We start from the raw sequence: 21,809 nt of genomic DNA on the forward strand, positions 1-21,809 counted from the left end.
AATCCAGGATATATTTTCATTGTTACAAATTGAACATAATTAAAACATAGTGATTAATCACAAAAACAATATGTAATTATAGATGTGTTTTCTGATGGTCTTAGGCGACCCCTGTGAAAGGGTTGTTCAACCCCCAAAGGGGTCGCGACCCACAGGTTGAGAACCACTGCTCTAGTCTATATATATATATATATATATATATGCCTAAGTGACCATTATGACCAGTCAACCGAACAACTGGTCGCTATGATGCACACTGACCACCAGGGGGCAGACAATGCAGGAGCGGCCGCCTGATGGTCAAAGCGCTCCCACAGCCAACCTCCCACAGTCCCTCCCCCTCCCATCCCCCCACTCGGATTGGCCCGGATAGGGACTGGGCGAGACGGCCTCGATAGGCCCCGATTGCTGGCCAGGCTGAGGGACCCCACCCGTGCACTAATTTGTGCACCCGGCCTCTAGTAATAATAAACAATTGCAAGTTCCATGTAACCAATTGATTCTCACAGAATGCTTTCATTGATTTTTGCCAAGCTTTTGAAGGGTGTAGCCTTGTGGTGTCAGGTTACCAAGGAGTGAATGTTGGTTAATATTTTCCTCTATGTCAATGTAAGAGGAAAGTAAAAAAAAAAAAAAAGACAGTCTTAACTGTCAATTATGGGAGTAACTTCTTTGCTGACTCAGAAAACTATTTTCAAATACTGAATATGTCCACAATTTTTGTTCTATTCACAATGAAATGGCCACAGACATAACACATTAAATTTAAATCTGAATTATTAACATTTTCTCCATCACTTTCTTAAGTCTAGATAATCCACAAAACACTACATTTGTATGGTTTGCCAATTTCCATGGTGTAATACTCCTGTCATGGTTGATTTCAATCTGAACACAGAGTTAGAAAGAGATGAGCAGTAGCATGCCATTATGTAGTAATTTCATCATGCAAATGCAACAACATAAATAATCCCAAGAACATGGATAACTCATAACAGTAAGATTATTAGGAAGTGATGAGTTTTGAGAACTCATTACCTTTGTTTTAATATTTATTCCATTATAAATTTGTACAATTTAATTTTAACACTGGCTATGTTTAACAACTGGCTTGCAGAATTCCTGGAATTTTTATAATTGGCTCTCACACACCTCTATGAGCCAGCTCCATAGCACCACAGTTTTCTCATCTGAAAAAAAACAGGAATAAGGATTGCTGCTTGACTTACTGGCAGGCATGTTGTGAAGATCAAACAAAATCAAGCTAGTTGTGTAGAGGAGGTCAGACTGGTGGCAGGGAGACCAGTTAGGAAACCATTGCAATCGTCCTATGCGAAGTGTTTAGGGATGCAAGGGATAATGAGGCAGCAGCCAGCAGAATTTAGCAACTTTGGTACCCCAGGGTGCGCTGAAGGGAAGAGGGTGGAGGGTCTGCTATGAGTCCTGCAGCCTGAATGACCTTTTTAAAATGGAAATTGGTCCAATAGCTAGTAATGATAATGCTTCATGATTTCCCATCGTTCTCAAGCTAAAGACAAAACTCCTTAAGGAGGCTTTTGGGGTCCTGTGTGACCTGACCCTGCCTTTCTCCGGGCTCCTCCCACCAAGCTTCCCCTTGTTCTCTCTCCCCGATAGCTTGCACACATGTGGCCATTGCATAAGCGATTCCCTTTCCTTGAAAGGCTTTTCCCTCTCTTTTTTGCTTAGTAAATTTCTACTCACTCTTCAGATGGAACTTCTCACTACCGCGGGGAAATCTCCCTGCCTGGGCACTTCCTCCTTAGGTCCTGAGGTCCAGGACCACTCCCTGTTGCACTTCATTGCACAGATATAATTTGTCATCTGTCTGCGGAGTTGTTTGACTGAAGCCTTTCTTCGTTACTACGCTGTCGGTTCCACGAAGGTCAGGGCCACATCTGCCCATCGTGGACTCTCAGTGCCAAGGACTCTTTCTGGCCACAGAGTAAGCCCTTGATAATAAGTATTGAATGTTTGTTCAACCTCACACCTTATGGCTCTTGGTACAGATTCATCTCATTCGGCCCAACAGAATTAATATCCTTCCTTGCCCATGAAGAAACAGAAACTCAAGTTAGTCACCTAAGATCACACAATCCGAAAGTTGCAGTGGTATTCAAAATAGCCCTGTCTGATGCCAAATACTTTATTCTCTAACTCCTCTCCCTCAGCTACCTCTCAGATGTCACTGAGGTTTCTGGAGAAAGGAAGAGAAATCGCTATAGGATCACAGAATACCTGAGGCGGAGAAGACCACCTGAGATCCCTGGCTGTTTTTGGAAAGCTCTGGCCCCATACCCGATTACCAGGGAATGCAAGGTCCGTAGCTCTGCAGCGCCCTCTGCTGTCCTCTACTTTTTTGGCCTGAGAGGGAGCTTGTCTGCCGCCTGGAGTATTTCTACTCTGTCCCGAGTACTCAGAGGCACCGGGAATGCACACAGCCTCTTTCTACAAGAGGGCAAGGAATGCTGCCTTCCTCCATTCCCGTGGATGTCCAGGCCTGTAGATCCCAGCCAAGGAAGTATATCTGTGTGTGAGTTGGGTAGGTGTATGTTGGTTGAACAGATTTTGTGTCTACACATACCTCTTTCACTGAAGGCGATAAAAGTGGCCCCCGCAGTGGTAGAACCCTAGTTTGTAAAGTCTGTGAAGAGCAATTCAGATCACGTAAACCAGACCCGAGGTTCTCTTCAGTCGCCCAGCAATGCGCCAGCCTTCAGGGTACAGTGATGAGTGCGAGAGGCTCAGTCCCTGTCCCACTGGAGCTTGCCATCTCGTTTGATTCCTCATCGTGCCATTTCCTGGAGTTATGACCAAGAGCAAATAAGTAAACCTCTTTGAACCTGTGTTTCATTTGTAAAAGTAGGTCAATGATAACCTCCCTCCACCGGGCTGTTGTGGGGATTAAATGGAAACTTACATGTACATGCTAAAACACTATACGAATGTTAGTTGTTATTACTATGAAAAGCTTCTTGAGGGGAAAAACAACTTACTATTATGCCTTCACCCAGTGTGTTTTGGACGTAAATCATGGTAACTGGTATCAGCAAGAACATGGAATGGTGCCCAGCTGGCGTAGCTCAGTGTTTGGGCATCAACCTATGAACCAGGAGGTCACAGTTTGATTCCCAGTCAGGGCACATGCCTGGGTTGCCGGCTCAATCCCCAGTATGGGGTGTGAAGGAGACAGCTGATCAATGATTCTCTCTCATTATTGATGTTTCTCTCTCTCTCTCTCCCTCTCTCTCTCTCTCTCTCCCCCCCTTCCTCTCTGACACAATAAAAAATATATATATTTAAAAAAGAATATTCACCTTCCATAGTTGTGGGGAAGATTAATTGAGGTAATGCATATGAAAAACACTTTATAAACTGCCACAGTCTGCACAATCATAGTTATATGAATCTCAGCTTCCCACCCTCCCCATCCCCAATCTCAAATTCCAGTTCAGCAGCATGCTGTCCGGGGGGTACAGGCAGCCAAAGCAGATTGCCAGGAGATGCAGCCTGCCCCTTTATCGTGCCCATCGCAATTGCTGCCAGGAGGCTGAATGGGGAGAGGGGTGGAGAGGGGAGCACGGGCTCATCTGCGGTTGCTATGACATCCCATCCCAGATTTTCCCATCTCTCATAATGGAGCAAAGGGCAGAGAGAGGCAGGAAGGGAGGGAGGGAGGGAGAGAATGACTGGTCCCTTCCTCTCCCCTCTCCCCTCCCATCTATCTCTCTCTGGAACAGATGTAGGGTGGAGAATGGGGGGCAGGGAGCCCAAACACTGGATAAGAGGGGGAGGGAAGAGCGGTGCGTCAGGATTAGAGGGTTTGCCATGGGGGCCACACAGAGAGGAGGTGGCAGAGCCCGCACGCCTGAGTCCAGAAGCCAGCTGATGACATTAGAAGAAGGAAAACAGGCGAATCAGCACAAGTGGAGAGAAAGAGGGGGAGGAAAAGAGAAAGCGAGGAAAGGAGGTGGGGAGGCAGGCAGTCCCAGACTGCAGCCACTCTCTACCTGGGCTCTCCTGAGCCACCAAATCCCCAGGCAGCCTGGACCCCAGGCTCCCCGAGCGCTGCCCCAAGGATGGGCACCAGGCAAGTGGCCATGCCTCCTCCTGTGTGGGGGCTGCTGGGCTGCTGCTTCCTCTGTGGCTGGGCTCTGGGGGGTCTGCGGCCCCTCCGCTCTCTGCCCCCGCTGTCCTCCCAAGTCAGGCCAGGACATGTACCCATGTGGGTGGCCCCCGAGGGGGCTGAAGCAGCCCTGGCTTTTCTCTACTCTGGGGATGCTCGACAGCTGTTGGGGGCTAATTGCAGTGAGCGCTATGAAGCCCAAGGGGCAGAAGCCAGTCCAGGGCTTCCCCCAATCTTAGGGAGGGCAGCGGGCACCCTCACCCAGGCCGCCAATTTCCTCAACATGCTGCTACAAGCCAACGACATCCGCGAGTCCAGTGTGGAGGAGGATGTGGAGTGGTACCAGGCACTGGTCCGCAGCATGGCCGAGGGGGACCCAAGGGCATACCGGGCTTTGCTGACCTTTAACCCTCCGCCAGGAGCCAGCCACCTGCAGCTGGCCCTGCAGGCCACCCGAATGGGAGAGGAGACCATGCTTCGGGACTTGTCTGGGAATGGGGTACCAGAAGAGAGCTTGACCAGGGCCCTGGACACCCCTGCCCTGCAGAAGCGGGTGCTGACCAATGACCTAGGGAGCCTCGGAAGCCCCAAGTGGCCACGGGGAGATGGGTATCTGGGGGACATGCAGCATGTCAGGCTGTCGCCCCCCTTCCTGGAATGCCAGGAGGGCCGGCTCCGTCCAGGCTGGCTTCTCACTCTTTCGGCCCCCTTCTATGGACTCAAGCCAGACCTCAGCCCGGAGATCAGGTAAGTGGATTTGTTCAGGGTTCGATGCACTGGTGGGTTTGTGGGGCTGGGGGCCCAAGTCCACCCAGCCGTGCATGGGCCATTTGGCATGCACATGTGTGTCTGGGGGACACAGATATGTATATTTGCATTCAGCAGTGTGTATTTGCAGTCGACTCTGTATGTGTAACTGTGTGAACACATATAGATGTGAGTGTACATACTGTGCACTGTGTGGGAATTAACGTATTGAGACATAGGGATACACATATGTGTGCACAGATGTAAGATGTGTGGATATAGCCAGGTGTAGGTCTCGGCCCCCAGGTCTGAGCGTGAGAGGGCCTGGTGTGGATGAAAATGATAATCCATGCACCAGGCATGTTGGAGGAGCCAGATGGGTGCTTCAGGAGCTAAACCCGCTGCTTTCTAGCAATCCAGAGCTGTAGAAGGAGGGTTTCCCAAGAGAAGGAAAGTTCTTGGCTGGGGTGGGTGTAGGGGGGACACTTGAAACCATTGCCCCTTCTGCTCAGCAGTTGGCCAGGTCCTCAGGGTCACTCCCAATGGCTATATTCTTGTATCAAGTAAGTTCCATTCTCCTACTGTCCTGGCGCAGGAGTCTGTGACACCCCTCAAATAACTGACCCCCCTCAGCCAGGATAAAGAGGTGACTGGGAGTCCTGGTGGGAAGAAGGCAGCCAGTGGGCACAGTACTTCAAGACATTCAACAATAACATTGTTTTTCCAGCGAGTGTCCCCCTTCACTGTCCCCAGCAGGGTTTCCCTGCTGCCCCCAAGGAAACTCGGCTCCCCGCCAGCTCTCTCCCCACTCAACCAGAGCAGGGGTTGGGAGCCCTTGGGCCTGGCAGCTCTAACTCGGGGCTTCTCCATTCCATATCTCCTTTGCTATGATGAATTCTGATTTGGGCAGAGTAAGGGGTGGTTAATACTTGAGTTCTAAATGTGTATGTGTGTGTGTGAGTTTGTGTGTGTGTGTGTGTACATGCGGTGGAAACATGTGAAAATCCCCTTCAAACAGATCATCCAAGTCCCAGCTCCCAAATGTCTTGACATGCCCCCTCCCCCTACCAATTGATAGAAACCAGGAAATGCTAGGATGTTGAAAAGCTGAGGGATGGGGATGGGAGATGACCTAGGGAGAGAGGGATTGTTGCCTACAGAGACAGTGAGGGTTCCTAGCGTTGGAGAAATGGGATGCACGTGTGCCCTCTCCGCACACTGCAACTGCTGTGCTAGTTTACAGAGCTTGCATTGCCCATAGTTTGGGGCCCTAGGACACATGTCTATCTTGGCAGCCTTCACTATGCCTCTAACTGCCAATCACTGCCCTAGGGGCCAGGTGCAGATGGACATAGATCTTCAGATGGTGGACATCAATCAGTGTGCCAGCGGCCCAGGATGGTACTCTAACACGCACCTGTGTGATCTCAACAGCACCCAGGTAAGGATAAGGGGGGTGGGTGGGGGGGAGCGGGCATAGGGTCCTAACTCCTACCTTTCTCACCACTGCCACCACCCAGCTCCCAGGAGCAGCTGACAAAGGCACACCAGCCTTTCTTCTTCAGGGGAGCCCCTAGTGATGAGCTAAAAACAGGTTTGCAGGCTTTTAAAAGGTGGGGACATGTACAGGCTACCCCCACCCTTTACCCAAGACAGCCACCCTCGTTTCTTTGAAATGTCAGTGAGCCTCCCTGTCTGCTTTCCCTTCTGGTAGTGGGGGCTCCAGGGTCCCTCTCCGGGACCATCTTCTGAGCCTCTATTAGTTATCCCCTCCCCTTCTCAGGGACCACATTGTCATGTCCTGTCATGTCACCAGAGCCCCAGGCTCCTCCTGACCCACAAGGGATGCTCAGTTGGTGTTTGTTGAAATAAGTGGAATTGCTGGTTGAGTTGTGGGAGGACCTAGCCACAGCAGGAGCTTGAAGAGCTCTGGGATGGTATAGGTGATGGAACCCAGGCCAGATGCCAGCAGAATCGGAGCCATGGATGCGGAAGAATCTGGACAATGGAAAGCAACGGCTGGTCATCCTGCGAGCCCAGTACTGGGGAACTGGGAGGCCAGTGCACTAACCTGCTCCACAGTCACATTGATACGTGCTTGTTCCTGAGCTGGACTGAAGCCAAGGCGAGCCCTGCAGCCCTGGGGCCAGTTGGGGCATCTGCTGCTCTTCAGGGCACATGTGTTTGAAGCTATAAGTCCAGGGACAGAGAAGGGACCCTACTGTCCGGTGCATTTTAAATCCTAGCCACAGTCGCATCTCTGGGCAGGCTTTAGTCTGCTTGTGCAGGCGGTGGCAGGCGCAGAACGTGTCCCAGTGGTTCAGGCAAGAGGAGAAGCTGGGCCGAGATTTTGGAAGCAGCACCCTCTAACCTTTCTTGGTGAAGTCGAGCTGGATATAGAATCTCCAAGGGTTTGCCTGGCCAGGGTGGCTCAGTGGTTGAGCATTGACGCATAAACCAGGAAGTCACAGTTCTATTCCCAGTCAGGGCACATGCCCTGGTTGTGGGCTCGATCCCCAGTAGGGGGGCGGGGGTTGCAGGAGGCAGCTGATCAATGAATCTCTCTCGTCATTGATGTTTCTATCTCTATACCCCTCTCCCTTCAATCAATAAAAATATACACAAAATATTTTTAAAACTTTTAAAAATAATCTCTGAGGGTTCACCCTTTCCTTTGCCTCGTGCTGTTTCTAGCCTTCCCTACAGCAGATCTGGTTTCATCCGTGGCTCGTCCTCCTCACCTCGCTCTGAGGTCTGCTCTGTCCCCTGCTGGGTAACTATTAATGGGCGGAGGTGGAATAAAGAGCTGGCCTTGGCATCCCACCAGCCTGGCATTAGCCTGGCATTCGGGCTGGAGAAAGCAGGCCTGTGCCAAGGCCAGATGGCCCCTGACAGAGGAAGCCACTCCTCTGTGGGAGCCTTTTCAACCCACTGGCATGCCCAAGAGGGAGGCTGAAGGGCCCCTTTGAAGCAGGATGCAGGCACACGGGTGTGGTTGGGCTCAGAGTTCTTGCTACTTCCACCTCCCGCAGCACCTCACTCGCCCAGCTGGGCACTGGGAAATGGGACCGGTGAGCTCCTGTCACTGCTGGTCTGAATAAAAGGGTGCTCTAGCCCCATCCTCTTGGCTTGGGTGTCTCTTGGAGAAGTGGCCGTGGGTGTGGGGTGCAGTAGGGCTCCCACAGAGGGAAGGCTTCCCTGGGACTAAGGAGGGCTTCTGGTGAGATGCCCTAGTGTGGACCCAGGGGCAATGGGTAGGAAGGTAGATGGATCCTCCATCTCTTCCCAGGAAGGAAAGCCCCATACAAATATCTATTGTTTTTATGTCTGTTTTTTTTGTCATTCCCACAGTGCATCCCTCTGGAGAGTCAGGGCTTTGTCCTTGGCCGCTACCTCTGCCGCTGCCAACCTGGCTTCTACGGGGCAAGCCTCGCCTGGGGTATGTCATTGTGGAGTCCTTCCTCCTTCCTCCCCTCCTGACCCTATCCCAGAGCCACCAGAGGAGGGCAGGACGAGGGCTGTGGTGACCACTGGGAGAGAAGGCTAGGATCTCAGCATGCCCCAGCCATGCCGCTCTCTCTGCGCCCATCTTGTTCTTTATAGGGTTAGAGGAGAATGCCACCCCGCCTACCGGGCAATTTGGGTCCCCGCAAGGCGGCTCTGGAAGGCTGCTTCAGTGCCAGCCTTGTGCTGAGGGCTGCACCAGCTGCTTGGACGCCACGCCATGCCTGGCAGAGGAGGCCCTGGCCTTGCGGGCAGCAGTGGTGGCCTGCCAGGTCTGCTGCATGTTGACTGTCTTCCTGAGCATGCTGGTCTCCTACCGCTGCCGCCGGAGCAAGGTAAGCCAGGCTCCACATCTGTCTCCCACACACACGTCCTACCCATCTCGGGTCCCGAGCACCAACGAGACCAGAGGCTACTAGAATTTGGGAGAAATGGGTTCTGGCCTTGATTCTTTTTTTTTTTTTTTTTAAATATATTTTATTGAATTTTTACAGAGAGGAAGGGAGAGAGTTAGAAACATTGATGAGAGAGAAACATCGATCAGCTGCCTCCTGCATATCTCCTACTGGGGATGTGCCCGCAACCCAGGTACATGCCCTTGACCGGAATCGAACCTGGGAACTTTCAGTCTGCAGGCCGACGCTCTATCCACTGAGCCAAACCGGTTTCGGCTGGCCTTGATTCTTAATCCAACACACTATGTGCCATTAGGTGGGTGACCTCACCACTTAGACCTGTTTCTTTTTCTTTATTTAAAATATTTTTATTGATTTCTGAGAGGAAGGGAAAGGGAGAGAGAGATGGAAACATCAATGATGAGAGAGAATCATTGACTGGCTGCCTCCTGCACGCCCCCTACTGGGGATCGGGCCTGCAACCCGGGCATGTGCCCTTGACCGGAATCGAACCTGGGACCTTTCAGTCCACAGGCCAACGCTCTATCCACTGAGCCAAACCGACTAGGGCTAGACCTGTTTCTTCACCTGTAAAATGAAGGCACTTGACTTGATTCGAAATAGTGTGTAGGTACTAGGGGAAGTGATCTGGACCCTTCGGGAGCGCCCAGGTGAATGGAGCAAGACAGGGCCGAGGACAGAGTTTTGTGTTGGCTTCTGTGGCGGCTCAGGAAAGGACCCAGTTGTCCTGCCTGCGCTGACATGGGAAGACTTTCTGGAGAATGTGCCACTGGAAGCTCAGCCAGTTGGTTACCGGGCGGGGATGGAGCTCTCTAGACCAGGGAGCAGCCTGAACCAAAGCGTGGAGGAAGGCATGGGGCACCTTCCAGCTTCAGCAGCCTCTGATCTGAGCCCAGGTCTGCAGCAAGGCCCCGGCTGGGGTGGGAGGAGAATGGGGCTAGGCTGGTGGGGGCTGAAACCTGGGCCTTAGCCAGGCTTCGTGCCAGGGGAGCTGAGCGCCTGTGGTGGGAATAGGAGTGCGGCTATGGATGGAGGGCGGAGCTGATGTTATGGGGTAAAGTCTTAGCCCAGGACCACTGAGTGACCCCTAAAACAGATCTGAGGACCACCCCCCTGCACTGCCATCCAGGCTGTCCTCCCACTTCCCTGCTTACCCACCTCTCTCGTTCCTGGGCTCACAGAGGATCCGGGCGTCTGGAGTTGTCCTGCTGGAGACCATCCTTTTTGGATCCCTGCTGCTTTACTTCCCTGTGAGTTTGTGGCCAGAGGCTGACCTCCACCCCCCCGGGTTCCCGCAGTCCCAACGTGGAACCCTCCAAACCCCAGAACACTTCTTCTCTGCCCTGTCAGGGGAGGGGGTTAAGAGACCTCCAAATCCCCCTACTCAGATCAACAAATGGCAGGCTGGCCTAGTGAGTTCTGGAAGCAAACAGTCCAAGCTAAAAAGAACCCTATGACCCACTGTGTGACTTAGGACAAGTTACCTAACCTCTCTGATCTTTTTTATAAATAAAGATTTTTTTTATTATGGATTTTTTTTTTTTTTTTTAGAGAGAGAGGAAGGGAAAGGGAGAGAGAGAGAGAACTATTGATGTGAGAGGGGAACAGATCAGCTGCCTCCTGCACACCCCCTAGAGGGGATTGAGCCCACAACCCGGGCGTGTGGAATCGAATTAGCAACCCTCTTGTGCATGGGACAAGGCCCAACGAAGCCACACCGGCTAGGGCATCTCTCTGATTCTTAAGCTGCTCCCATGCAGAATGGAGATGATGATGCTTCTATGACAAGGGTGTTAGGAGGCCTGGCACATAGTAGGAGTGCAGTGGAAAGCAGCCATTTTTGCTCCCCTCGCCCCGCAAACAGGTCTTCATCCTGTACTTCAAGCCCAGTGTATTCCGCTGCATCGCTCTCCGCTGGGTCCGGCTGCTGGGTTTTGCCATTGTCTACGGCACCATTATACTCAAGCTTTACAGGTAGGGGCTGGAGCAGGCCTGCGCTCACGCTGCTCACTCCCGCCACCCCAGCTCACGGGTGGAATGGAGTTCTTCACAGTCAGATCCCTACCAGCTCCACTCCCTGTCCCCAGGGCCTGCCCCCATCACTGTTGTCCTCCCCCCTCATCACTTTTCTGGGGGTAAGGAGGCAGCGAGCCATGGAAGGGATGGGGCAACAGGTACATGTGGAGGGGAGGAAAGCAATGGTCAGAGGACAGAGCCCTGGCCCCTCTCCTAGGCCCTCCCCTCTCCCCCACCCACCATCTACACCCCTGTAGAGTGCTCCAGCTGTTTCTGTCTCGAACGGCCCAGCGGGGCCCCCATCCAAGCAGCGGGCAGCCGCTTCGGCGCCTGGGGCTGCTCCTGCTGCTGGTGCTGGGCTTCCTGGCTGTGTGGACAGTGAGGGTCCTGGAGCGAGGCGGGCTGCACACGCCCCTGGTGACCCGGGGCCACACTCGCACGGGCCGCCACTTCTACCTCTGCCATCAGGACCGCTGGGACTACACCATGGCTGTTGGTGAGTCTCGCTCTGGGCCCGGCTCTGCATTTCCACGGGTCCTCTGGCCCAGCCCCCCCGGCCTGGTACCCTGACCCCTGACCCCTCGCCCCGGCTCCTCCCAGCAAGCCCTACAGAGAAACGGGTAGGCTGGCTGCTGAGGGGGTGCCGCCTCTGCCCCTCGCGCTTCCCCACAGCCGAGATGCTGCTCCTGTGCTGGGGCAGCTTCCTCTGCTACGCCACGCGGGCGGTGCCCTCCGCCTTCCACGAGCCGCGCTACATGGGCATCGCCCTGCACAACGAGCTGCTGCTCTCCGCTGCCTTCTATGCAGCCAGGTGAGGAAGGGCCCCCCTACTCACGGCTCCTCCCCACCCAGCACTATTCCTCGCTTCTAGACGATGGCACCCCCTTCCCATGGCCATCCCTACAGCACGGCTATGCCTCAGCAAGGTGAGGAAGGCCCCCCACCTGGAGCTCTCTCCCTACCCACAGATACCCTTCTCGTACCCCACGTCTCACCCAACACCCAGGAAGAGGAGGTGCCTCCCACACTTGCTCAGTTCTCCCTGACTCTCCCACCTCCCATCTCAGCTGTCCCAGCAGCATGCCTGCCGTGTGTCCATAATAGGGTTGTGGGGCACAGGCCTGTACTGTAGGCAGCCAGAGAAGGCGAGCTGGAGTATGGGAGGGCTCCTTGAGGCAGGACCTCCATCCCAGAGTGGGCGAGAAGGAAGCGTGCCCTCCTCACCCCACCCGTAGCTCCATGGAGATCAGGCTGGAGCTGGGACATAGGGGAGTGGGGAGGGGGAAGAGGCCACCCCCACCCACAGTAAGCATCTCCCTCCCATCACACTCTCAGGTTTGTGCTGGTTCCCTCCCTGCACCCGGACTGGACCCTCCTCCTCTTCTTCTTCCACACTCACAGCACAGTCACCGCCACCCTGGCTCTGCTCTTCATCCCTAAGGTGAGCTCTTCCCCCTCCAGGATATAAGGCAGACCCCCCCCCCGCTACCCCCCACCCCTCCACACACACACACCCCGCGTCAGGGGCACTGTGGATCTGCAGCAGCAGCAGCGCCATCTCCAGGTCCCGGTGAAGAGGGCACCCTGTGGGTGTGCGGGCTCTGACCCTAAGGAAGGAGCCCACTCGGGGGAGGAAGCTACCTCCAACCCCTGCGCAGGGGAAAGGAGAGGGAGGGCTGGAGGGGTCTTGGTGACCAAGCTTTAAGGTGGCGGACTCTGAACATCACCTCGGAAGCAGTTACAGAGAGAGGGGTGGGGAGCCGAAGACATGGCTAGGAGTTGCAGAGGCCGGAGGCCCAGAGCCCCTGGTCTCTAAGCTCGAGATCAGCGAGGGTGAGAGGAATTCCGAGTCAGAGAGGGGGGTGAGGATTCATGAAGACTTACTCCCTGGGGCAGGTGGGTGGGGGAGTGGTGAACAGGGACCCAGGTGAGTCTTTTTCCCAACCCGCCCGTTTCCCTGGCCAGTTCTGGAAGCCGGGGGCTCCTCCCCGAGAGGAGATGGTGGATGAGGAGTATGAGGACGAGCTGGACCTGCAGCGCTCAGGCTCCTACTTCAACAGCAGCACCGTCTCAGCTTGGAGCGAGCGCAGCCTGGACCCTGGAGACATTCGGGTAGGCGCGCCGCCCTCCCGCCCTCCCCACCTCCCTTTGGTGCTAGCTATCAGGGACCCGGCAGGGAGCGCTGCTGCCCTGCTCCTAGCTTTCCAAGACTTGCCTCCCTCCTTCTCTACCACTGCCCTGAGCTACTTCCCTGACTCTATTTAAAGTTGGAGGCAGAGCCGTGTCCCCCAGCAGCAGGGGCATCACTGGGGCAGTGGGGGACTCTAGTCAGTTGAGGCCGGGCAGGTCAGGCAGCTACCAAGGGTCCCCCTTCCCTGAACCTGGCTCTTAGAGAAGGAAGTTCTTCCTGAGTCTCCCAGGAACGCATCCGTACTCTCACTTTTCTGCTTAGGGACAGCATTACAGTCACGGGAACCCTCATGAGGGGCTCAGTGGGCAGGAAATAAGGAGACCTGGCGGTCTAAGCCCATTGTCTTATAAAACTTAGAGTGTGGGGAACCCTCACTAGCCATTCTGCCCATCCCTCCACCTCCACTGGGGCCCGCCTCTACACCGACTTGTTTTCATTTCCCAATTCCTTCCTGTCCCAACTGCCTCTGCCTCTCATTCCCCCTTGTGTCCTCCACACCCTCTGAGCTCTGCCTGCCCTGCCTCCTGCCCGCTGGGAGAGGCTGAACTGAGACCCCAATCCTGCAGGGACGCCAGAGAGTATGGAGGCCACAGCCACTGCCACGGCCACACCACCCCTGGTCTCCACTTTGTGGAGCAGCAACCAATCTACTCTCCCTATGCTGGCTCTGGGGAGAATGATCCAAAGTATAAGAGAATTTCAAGGCCCCACTGTATCCTTTACACCTGAATACGGCACTTTTCCTACCCACTAGTGACTAGTCCCTCAACCTCACATAATCCTTCTAAGGAAGCTAACACCAGCAGCCAGTTATGTTACTTTATAGACGCAGAGGCTCAGAGAGGTCAGGAAACACCCTCGAGGGGCATGGTAAGTCAGCAGCCTGAAACTCGGGTGTCCTGCCCCTCAGACAAGAGTGCACACTGCGTCCTCGGAGCTGAGTGGGTCCGGCGGGGAACCAGGCTGGTGCTGGTCTTGCAGAAACAGAGTGGTGAATTCTGAGAGGTTTATTTTATTTTTATTGATTTCCGAGAGGAAGAGATAGAAACATCAATGATGAGAGAGAATCATTGATTGGCTGCCTCCTGCACGCCCCCTACTGGGGATCGAGCCCAAAGCCTAAGGATTTGTCCTGACCCAGAATTGAACTGTGACCTCCTGGTTCATAGGTTAATGCTCAACCACTGAGACATGCTGGCTGGGCTGAGAGGATTATTTATTTTTGGTTTATCCTCACCTGAGGATATTTTTCCATTGATGTTTAGAGAGAGTGGAAAGGAGGGGGAGAGACGGAGAGAGAAACATTGATGTGAGAGAGACACATCGATTGGTTGCCTCCCGAATGCACCCCAACCAGGACTGTGATGAAGCCTGCAACCGAGGTACATGCCCTTGACTGGAATCGAACCCAGGGCCCTTCAGTCCGTGGGCTGACGCTCTATCCACTGAGCCAAACCGGCTAGGCCCTGAGATGTTTAAAGCAAGGAAGGGGCACAGCTTGGGGGGAAGCGACTCCCCCAGAGAAAATGGTCTAAATAAGGGCTGAGGCGGTAACAGTGCAGCCAGTGGATGGAGAGACTAGCCCATCGGCCCCAGTGTCAGCTCTGCCCTCCTGGTCCTCTCTTCCCCCAGGATGAGCTGAAGAAGCTCTATGCCCAGCTAGAGGTCCACAAGACCAAGGAAATGGCTGCTAACAACCCCCACCTGCCCAAGAAGCGGGGCAACGCGCGCCCGGGCCTGGGCCGCTCCTTCGTGAGGTACCTGGCTGAGTTCCCCGAGGCCCTGGCCCGGCAGCACTCCCGGGACTCGGGGTCCCCAGGCCGCGGCAGCCTGCCCAGCTCCTCCCGCCGCCGGCTCCTCAGCTCCAGCCTCCAAGATCCCGAGGGGCCCCGGGCCCTGCGCAAGTCCCGCAGCACCTATGACCGCAGCCACTGCGGGGAGCAGGACCCACCTCTCCGCGACTCACTGCTGAGGAGGAAGCTGGCCAAGAGGGCCTCCCGGGCAGAGAGCCGGGAGCTGGCAGAGGGGCCCCCTGCCCTGGGCTTTAGGTCGGCCAGCGCCCACAACCTGACGGTGGGAGAGAGGCTCCCCAGAGCCCGGCCTGCCTCCCTGCAGAAGTCGCTCAGCGTCATGGCTGGCTCCGGGGAAAAGGCCCTGCTGGTGGCCAGCCAGGCCTATCTGGAGGAGACCTACCGGCAGGCAAAGGAACGAGAGGAGAGAAAGAAGGCAGAGGCGAGCCCAGTTCGGAGGCCATCGGCCAGGAGGCTGGAGGGAGCCCGAGGGGCCCCTCTGTCAGCCCCACCTTCCCCTGCCAAGAGCAGCGGCAGCATGGACAGCTCCTGTGCCCCTGGGAAGCTTCAGGAGGAGGCTGCCCGAAGGCTGCCTCACCCCTCCATCCAGCACCAGGTCTCCACGCCCATCATGGCCCTGTCTGGGGCCTGCCGGGGAGAGCCAAGGATGCTGTCTCCCACTTCCGCCTTGGCTCCAGCTCTCATTCCAGGTCCAGCCCCGGTTCTGGCTCCAGGCCCTGCCCTGGCAGCAGTCCCAATACTCGCCCAAAGCCCCAGCTTACTCACCTTCATCTGCCCTTGGGAGAATGCAGAGCTGCCAGTCAAGAAAGACAACGTGGCTCAAGAAGGCCCCTCCGGCCCAGAGCGAGGCCACCACTCCCCTGCCCCAGCTCGGGCCAGGCTCTGGAGGGCCCTCTCTGTAGCAGCAGAGAAAAGGGATGCTGGGGAGAATGGGATGGACACGGAGGACAGGCGCCTCCAGGGGGAAGCCGATGATGTGGACGAGGACAGGCCCAAGATCTTTTCCAAAGCCCACAGCCTCAAGAGCCCTGTTCAGCAGGGTTCCGTGCGCAGCCTGGGACTGGCTATCAAAGCTCTGACCCGTTCCCGGAGCACACACAGGGAAAGGGGTAGGGGGGACGGGAGTCCTGAGAAGGACAAGGGCCAAGCTTCAGGAGAGGGGGTGGGGGCATGCCCCAGGTCCCCCAGGCTAGGCGGGCGCAAGGTGATGAGTAAGCAGGCGGCCCTCGCCCCCTGCGAAGATGAGGAGTCCCTCCAGAACCAACAGAATGCACACACCAGCAGAATGCTCCACGTCTGTCACCAGGAGGGCAGCAGGGAACAAGAAGACAGAGGCAGGAGGACAGCTCAGGGCCAGGGGGAGGGGAGTGTTGAGAGAGCAGGTGGAACAGGGCCTGCCACACCGGGGCAAGTCAGGCAGGGCACCGTTGGGGACAAAAGTGCTGAGCAAGCAAGAGAAGCCCCTGCAGGGAGGCAGGAGCTGCTCAGAGCCGGCCTCCAGCCCCTGGGCAGTGCTGGCTGCAGGGTGGCGGAGGTTTGCCCCTGGGAGGTCCCCGAGTCCGACACAAGTCTGCCTGACAGCAACAAGGCTGAAATCTGCCCCTGGGAGGTGAGCGGAGACCCAGAGAGGAGGGCATTAAGACAAGATCTGGCTGACTCCCGAGGAGGGAGGGGGAAAGCCCCAGAAGAATCCGAGCCTAAAGATGTGGCTGCCCTGGCTCGGAAGAAGCCAGAGAGGCTGGTCAGGGGGCAGGAGGCAGTGTGTCCCTGGGAGAATGCCCATCCCAGGGACCTGTCCCCTCAGGACTCCGAGAGAACCGAGGGCAGGTCTGAGGCAGGGGGCAGTATGGAGGCTAAAGAGGTGGAAAAGTGTCCGCAGGGAGTGACAGGCCCAGAAGCGCGTACACCTGACATGGCCAAGGCAGAGCTCTGTCCCTGGGAGGCAAGGGGAGGAGGAGAGAACGAGAAACCACCCCAGGAGGGAGTGAAGAAGCTCCCCCAGGAAAAGCAGAAAGGTCCCAAGAAAGCAACCTCCGGGAAAGAACAGAAACTGGGCAGAGACTTGGAGTCTCTCTGCTTGTGGGAGAGGACTGATTTCCGTGGCCCCTTAGCAATCGCTACGGAGGCCCCAGGAACTCCCGGGTGCTCGGGGAGCGTTGCGGAGGTGTGTCCCTGGGAGGCAGGAGAGGCTCCTGCCATCAGGAAAGCAGAGATTTGTCCCTGGGAGCTGGGTGATGAGGAAGTGGGGAAGGAAATGCTACGTCAGGGGACCGGTGGAGACTCTGCCCAAGAAGAGGGTCAAGCCTCCAGAAACAGGCTCTTTGGGGAGGTAGGGGGACAGACTGGGAAAGCAGTGCAGACATCTGGTCCACAGCAGGAGTCGCTGTGTCCCGAGGAGAGCACAGCCCCTGGGCACTCCAGCCCGTGTCTGGACAATTCCTCCTCCAGAGCCGGTGGCCAACTCCCCAGCAAGGGAGGAAGCAGAGCCACGCAGGTGTGCCCACGGGAAGACCTCGAGCCAGAGGGAAAGGCAGTACCACCTGCCAAGGCAGAAATCTGTCCCAAGGCAGAAATCCTCCCAGAGGACTGGACATCAGGACAGGCACCCAGAGGAGGAGAATCTCAAAAGGACAAGGAGCAAATGCCTGAAACACCAGGAATCAAAGATGTCACGGCGTGGGAGAAGCCTGAGGGACAGCTCCAAAAGCGGGAAGCAGTCTGTCCTTGGGAGGGTGTGGACCCTGGCAGATTCCACCCACAACCGGGTCCTCAAGTCACAGACAGACCCAAAGCCGGTTTCCAGGTGTCAGGCGGTGTGGGAAGCAAAACTGCCGAAATCTGCCCATGGGATGTGGAGGACACTCCGTCTGCTGAGAAGGCAGAGATCTGTCCCTGGGGGGTGAGCGCTAGAGCAGGGGAGGAGCAAGCTCTGGGAGGTGAGGCCCTTAGGAACCTGCCAAGCATTACAGGAAAGGGTTCTGCAGACCCTGGGCCCGGGGAGGTAGCTCTTACTGCTCCAAAGAAGCCAGAGAGGCCAGCTGGGGAGCGGGAGGTGGCCTGTCCCCGGGCGAGCCTGGATCCAGGCAGCTCCTCTCAGCATTCAGACCCTGTGGATATTGACAGACCAAAAGCTGGATTCCAGGAACTGGGTCATGTGGGGGGCAGGCCAGCTGAGGTGTGTCCCTGGGAAGTAGAGGAAGCATCCACCAATGACAGAGCCAAGATCTGTCCCTGGGAAGTGACTGGAGGAGCTACTGGGAAGGGACTGGAACGAGAGATGGGGAGTGATTCAGCAGAGCGGAGGGAGAAAACTCCAGAAAGGGGGAGACTCACCTCCCTGCAAGAAGACAAATCATCAAAAAGAGAGACAGAACTGAGTCAAGAGCAAGAAGCTACTTGTCCTTGGGAGAAGGACTTGAGGGAACCCTCTGCTCAGGCCCCGAAGGCCTCAGACTCAGCCAGCAGCATGAGTAGGAGAGCAGCAGAGGAGCATGCCTTGGAAGTCAATGAGGCGGTAGCGGAGAAAGGAGACCTGATACAAGACCCCAAAACGGCTTCCCTCCAAGCACTCATAACCCAAGAAAAAGCTCCATCTTCAAAGGCAGAAGCCACGACTGAAGGTGGGGAAAAAGCAAACAAGGAGCTACAGTCTATCTGTCCATGGGAGAGCGTGGCCCCGGCCATCTTTTCCTCCAGCCCCGAAAGGCAGTGCCCTGACCAACCGAAAACCGGCTCTCAGAGACTGGTCAGCGTTGGGGGCAGGCACGCCGAGGTGTGCCCCTGGGACGCTCCTGCCGCAAAGGCTCATCAGCCTGACAGCAGCATCAAAGCAGAGGTCTGTCCCTGGGAGGTGCCTGGAAGAATCCCTGAAGAAGGGGTGTCCACACCGAGCGGAAAAGGGGAACCTCCAGAGGAGGGGGAAGCTCCAGAAAAACCAGAAGCTGAAGCTGGGGCAGTTGAGGAAAAGCCAGGGAGGACAGACAGGAAGCAGGAGGCTGTGTGTCCCTGGGAGAGTCGAGACAGTGGAGGTCTGTCTCCACCACCAGCCCCACAAGCTTCTGACAGGAGCAAAGGCACTTCTGAGGCAGCAGGCAGAGTGGAGGCCAGGCTAGCAGAAGTGTGTCCATGGGAAGCGGTCGAGGTTCCCTCGGCCAAGAGAACAGAGATCTGTCCTTGGGAGATGGGTACAGCAGCCGCAGAGGAAGAGGGCCCAGAACAGGAGGCAGACAGAGCACTCCAAGGGCAAGGAGAGGTGTTCCTTCAAAAGGCAGGGTCTGGCGGGACTAGAGAACACTTTTCCAAAGCAGCAGCCAAAGGCAGCCGAGCGCAGGAGACGGTCTGCCCCTGGGCAGGCATGGATTCAGGGGGACTCTTCCCCCAGCCAGATGCTCTGGACACTGACCAAGCCCAAGTCAGTCCCCATGGAGCAAGTAGTGTGGGGGGCAGGATGGCAGAGCTGTATCAGTGGGAAGTCACAGACCCAGAAGGAAATAAAATAAAGGGCACCATGGCAGACATCTGTCCTTGGGAGGCAACTGGAGCCCCCTCTGAGGAGCCTGGCCTCCCGGCTCTAACAGCAACGCAGACAGAAACATTTTTCCCCAGAGGCCCTGAGAACCCACCAGGCCTTTCCATCCAGAGGCCTCTGGGTAGCTTCCTTCCGGAAAGCAAGTGCTCCCGCCCCCAAATGAGCCAGCCAGCCAGCTCTTTTACGCCGGAAGGCGGCAGAGAATTCCAGGGGCCTTCAGGGCTTGGTCCAAGAACCAGCTTAGCTTCAGGGCCAACTCTCCAAGAAGCTGCGGCTCAGAATTCTTCCCTAACTGAAGACCAAGGAGAAGTGGCTTCCCAAGATCCACATGAAGAACTCATCCCTCCAACTGTCTATCCTTGGGATTGGGAGTAACAGTTCCATTTAAACTCGCGTGAGGTCAAACATCGGGTGGCTGGCTTTCAGGAGCCAAGGTCCTGTCCAAGTCCTAGGTGTCCCCAAAGAGCTGAAACAAAGACCCTTGACCACCCCTTTCCAGGAAAGCCAGAAGTCAATTCACTCAAAGACAAATTGTACAGGAAGGGTGCAGCTCAAATCCCTACAGGAAGTTGTACCCTGTCTTTATCTCCAATTCTTCCTCCTGTAGCGAACAAAGGCCAGACCCTCTGCTCCTAATGAATCCTCCTTTCCAGCTAGAGTACTCAACACAAGCCGTCTGTGTCTAGAGACACTCACTTGAAAGCCAAGGTTAGGGATGAAAGGAAATCAGTAGTGCCCGCCCACACTTTCTCATGGGGAGACCCTAGTCTTCTCTGAAGTCTACAAAGGACCTTTTTGTTTTAAAGAAGAAACGAAACCAAACAAGGTGCTGACAGAAGGCTATACAGGTCACCACAGGAAGCTTAAGAAGCCACTTAATTGAAGTTCAAAGATAAATAAGAGGAAAAACCTAAATGGCTCAAAGGAGGTGCCTGAAAGGCCTGAAGACCTTGTCATTTTGACTCTGGATCTCCAGTTTCGGCTTAATCGATCCTCAGACCTCCCTTGTTTACTGATGAAGCAGAGCCAACCGAGCACTCTTACATCCATATCATCTGCCACCCAAAGCAGTATCAGAGACGGAGCGGAGAAGGAAAGGCCACCGCTCCAGGTCCTCCCCACGTGGGCCAAGGTCGAGTTCTCCCTTCTAGACACCGTGTCTCCCAGTTTAGCTTTTTCAGATGGCCCCTTCTTCGTGCCCCATCTTTTGCCAGTCTAGAGTTCATCTCACTGGCTCATTCTCCCCCTCCTAGCCTTTCAGTGCTGTCACCAAAGGGACCCCTCTCTGTTGTCAATGCAACTGGAGCCAGAGGGAATCTCTGGTTCTGATGCAAGAGCCACTCCAAATCACTTGCTCAGTAACGAGAGGCCCACATCGGTCTCCTTCCTGAGAAGCCTGAGAAAGAAAGGAGGTCCTGTTTGCAGCCAGCACTATAAACTGCCCCCAGAAAGAGTGGTGCCACAGAGCAGGTGAGAGGCCTGAGGGCTGGGGAAGGGCACCGTGTGAATACAAAGCCTTCTTTCTTAGGGCGCTCTCTTGTTCTCAGCGCAGCTCTATTCTCTCAAGTCAGTCCAGGCTCCTCTTTCTTAAGCAATCCTAGATAACAGAGTGCCGGAATTAGATGATACGACCAGAGGGAAATGAGGAAAGAGAAAAACCTTGGTCAGAGAAGTCCCAGGACTGGCAGTGGTGAGTGGGGGTAGAAACATGCAGGCTAAACATGGCAGAAGTGGGCAATGTTAACGGAACAGATACTGATGCCATTCACAGGGAGGAAAGGCAAAGTAAGACCAAATACCCAACGGGGAAGAAATGAGTCTGCATGTGAATACTCTGGGCAGACACAGCAAGTCACAGAAAAAGTAGCTACATTGCCAAAAAGGAGGAAAATGAATGGAGTAACCCACATTTTCAGGGACTAAATACCCTTGTTCTCCTATCTACAGAAGTATTTGATGTGTGTTGTTTGTTGCTCTGGGCTCTGGCTGGTTAACCCCACAGCTTCTGAACCAATGCATATTTTGCTAACTGCGCACCTCAGAACTGATCAGCTGGGAACAAAAATATTGTCTCTATACCCACTGCTGTGAAATAAACCATATAGAAAAAAATAAAGAATGCTTTTCCTTGGCAGTTGGTTCTAGCTTTATTCATTATGGTGATTTTCTTTTTTCAATGTTTTTAAACAAGAACTGGAATTAAAGCAATGCCTGCTCTAAAGCCAAAGGTAACAACACTGCAGCCTTCAGGACTTCCACTCTGTGGCTGGCACTGCAGATGGGCTCTGCCTGGTCTTTCTAGCCAATCCTGCACATCTGGGCCATTCGCTCATCTGGATTTGATCCCAAGGGGAAACGAAAACTGCACTTATCCTCTGGCTCCCTGTGGCAGCTACTGCGTAGCTGCTATTTAGGATTATCTAGAGGCCCCGGAGACAGATCTAGGGGAGTG

At 55.1% G+C, this 21,809-nt stretch overlaps 1 protein-coding gene across 1 annotated transcript; it reads left to right on the forward strand.

The window, feature by feature from the left end:
* The first annotated feature begins 4,097 nt into the window (after nucleotides 1-4,097).
* On the forward strand, nucleotides 4,098-19,780 carry GPR179 (G protein-coupled receptor 179). The gene is made up of 11 exons (XM_036339509.1): nucleotides 4,098-4,891; nucleotides 6,224-6,332; nucleotides 8,243-8,330; nucleotides 8,495-8,730; nucleotides 9,993-10,061; nucleotides 10,676-10,785; nucleotides 11,085-11,323; nucleotides 11,500-11,638; nucleotides 12,163-12,268; nucleotides 12,793-12,939; nucleotides 14,651-19,780. The coding sequence occupies exons 1-11, from the start codon at nucleotides 4,098-4,100 to the stop codon at nucleotides 19,730-19,732; spliced, it is 7,119 nt and encodes a 2,372-aa protein (XP_036195402.1). The 3' UTR covers nucleotides 19,733-19,780.
* Nucleotides 19,781-21,809: the final 2,029 nt, after the last annotated feature.

This window comes from Myotis myotis, unplaced genomic scaffold, assembly GCF_014108235.1.
Source record: "Myotis myotis isolate mMyoMyo1 unplaced genomic scaffold, mMyoMyo1.p scaffold_m19_p_17, whole genome shotgun sequence".
NCBI lineage: Eukaryota > Metazoa > Chordata > Mammalia > Chiroptera > Vespertilionidae > Myotis > Myotis myotis.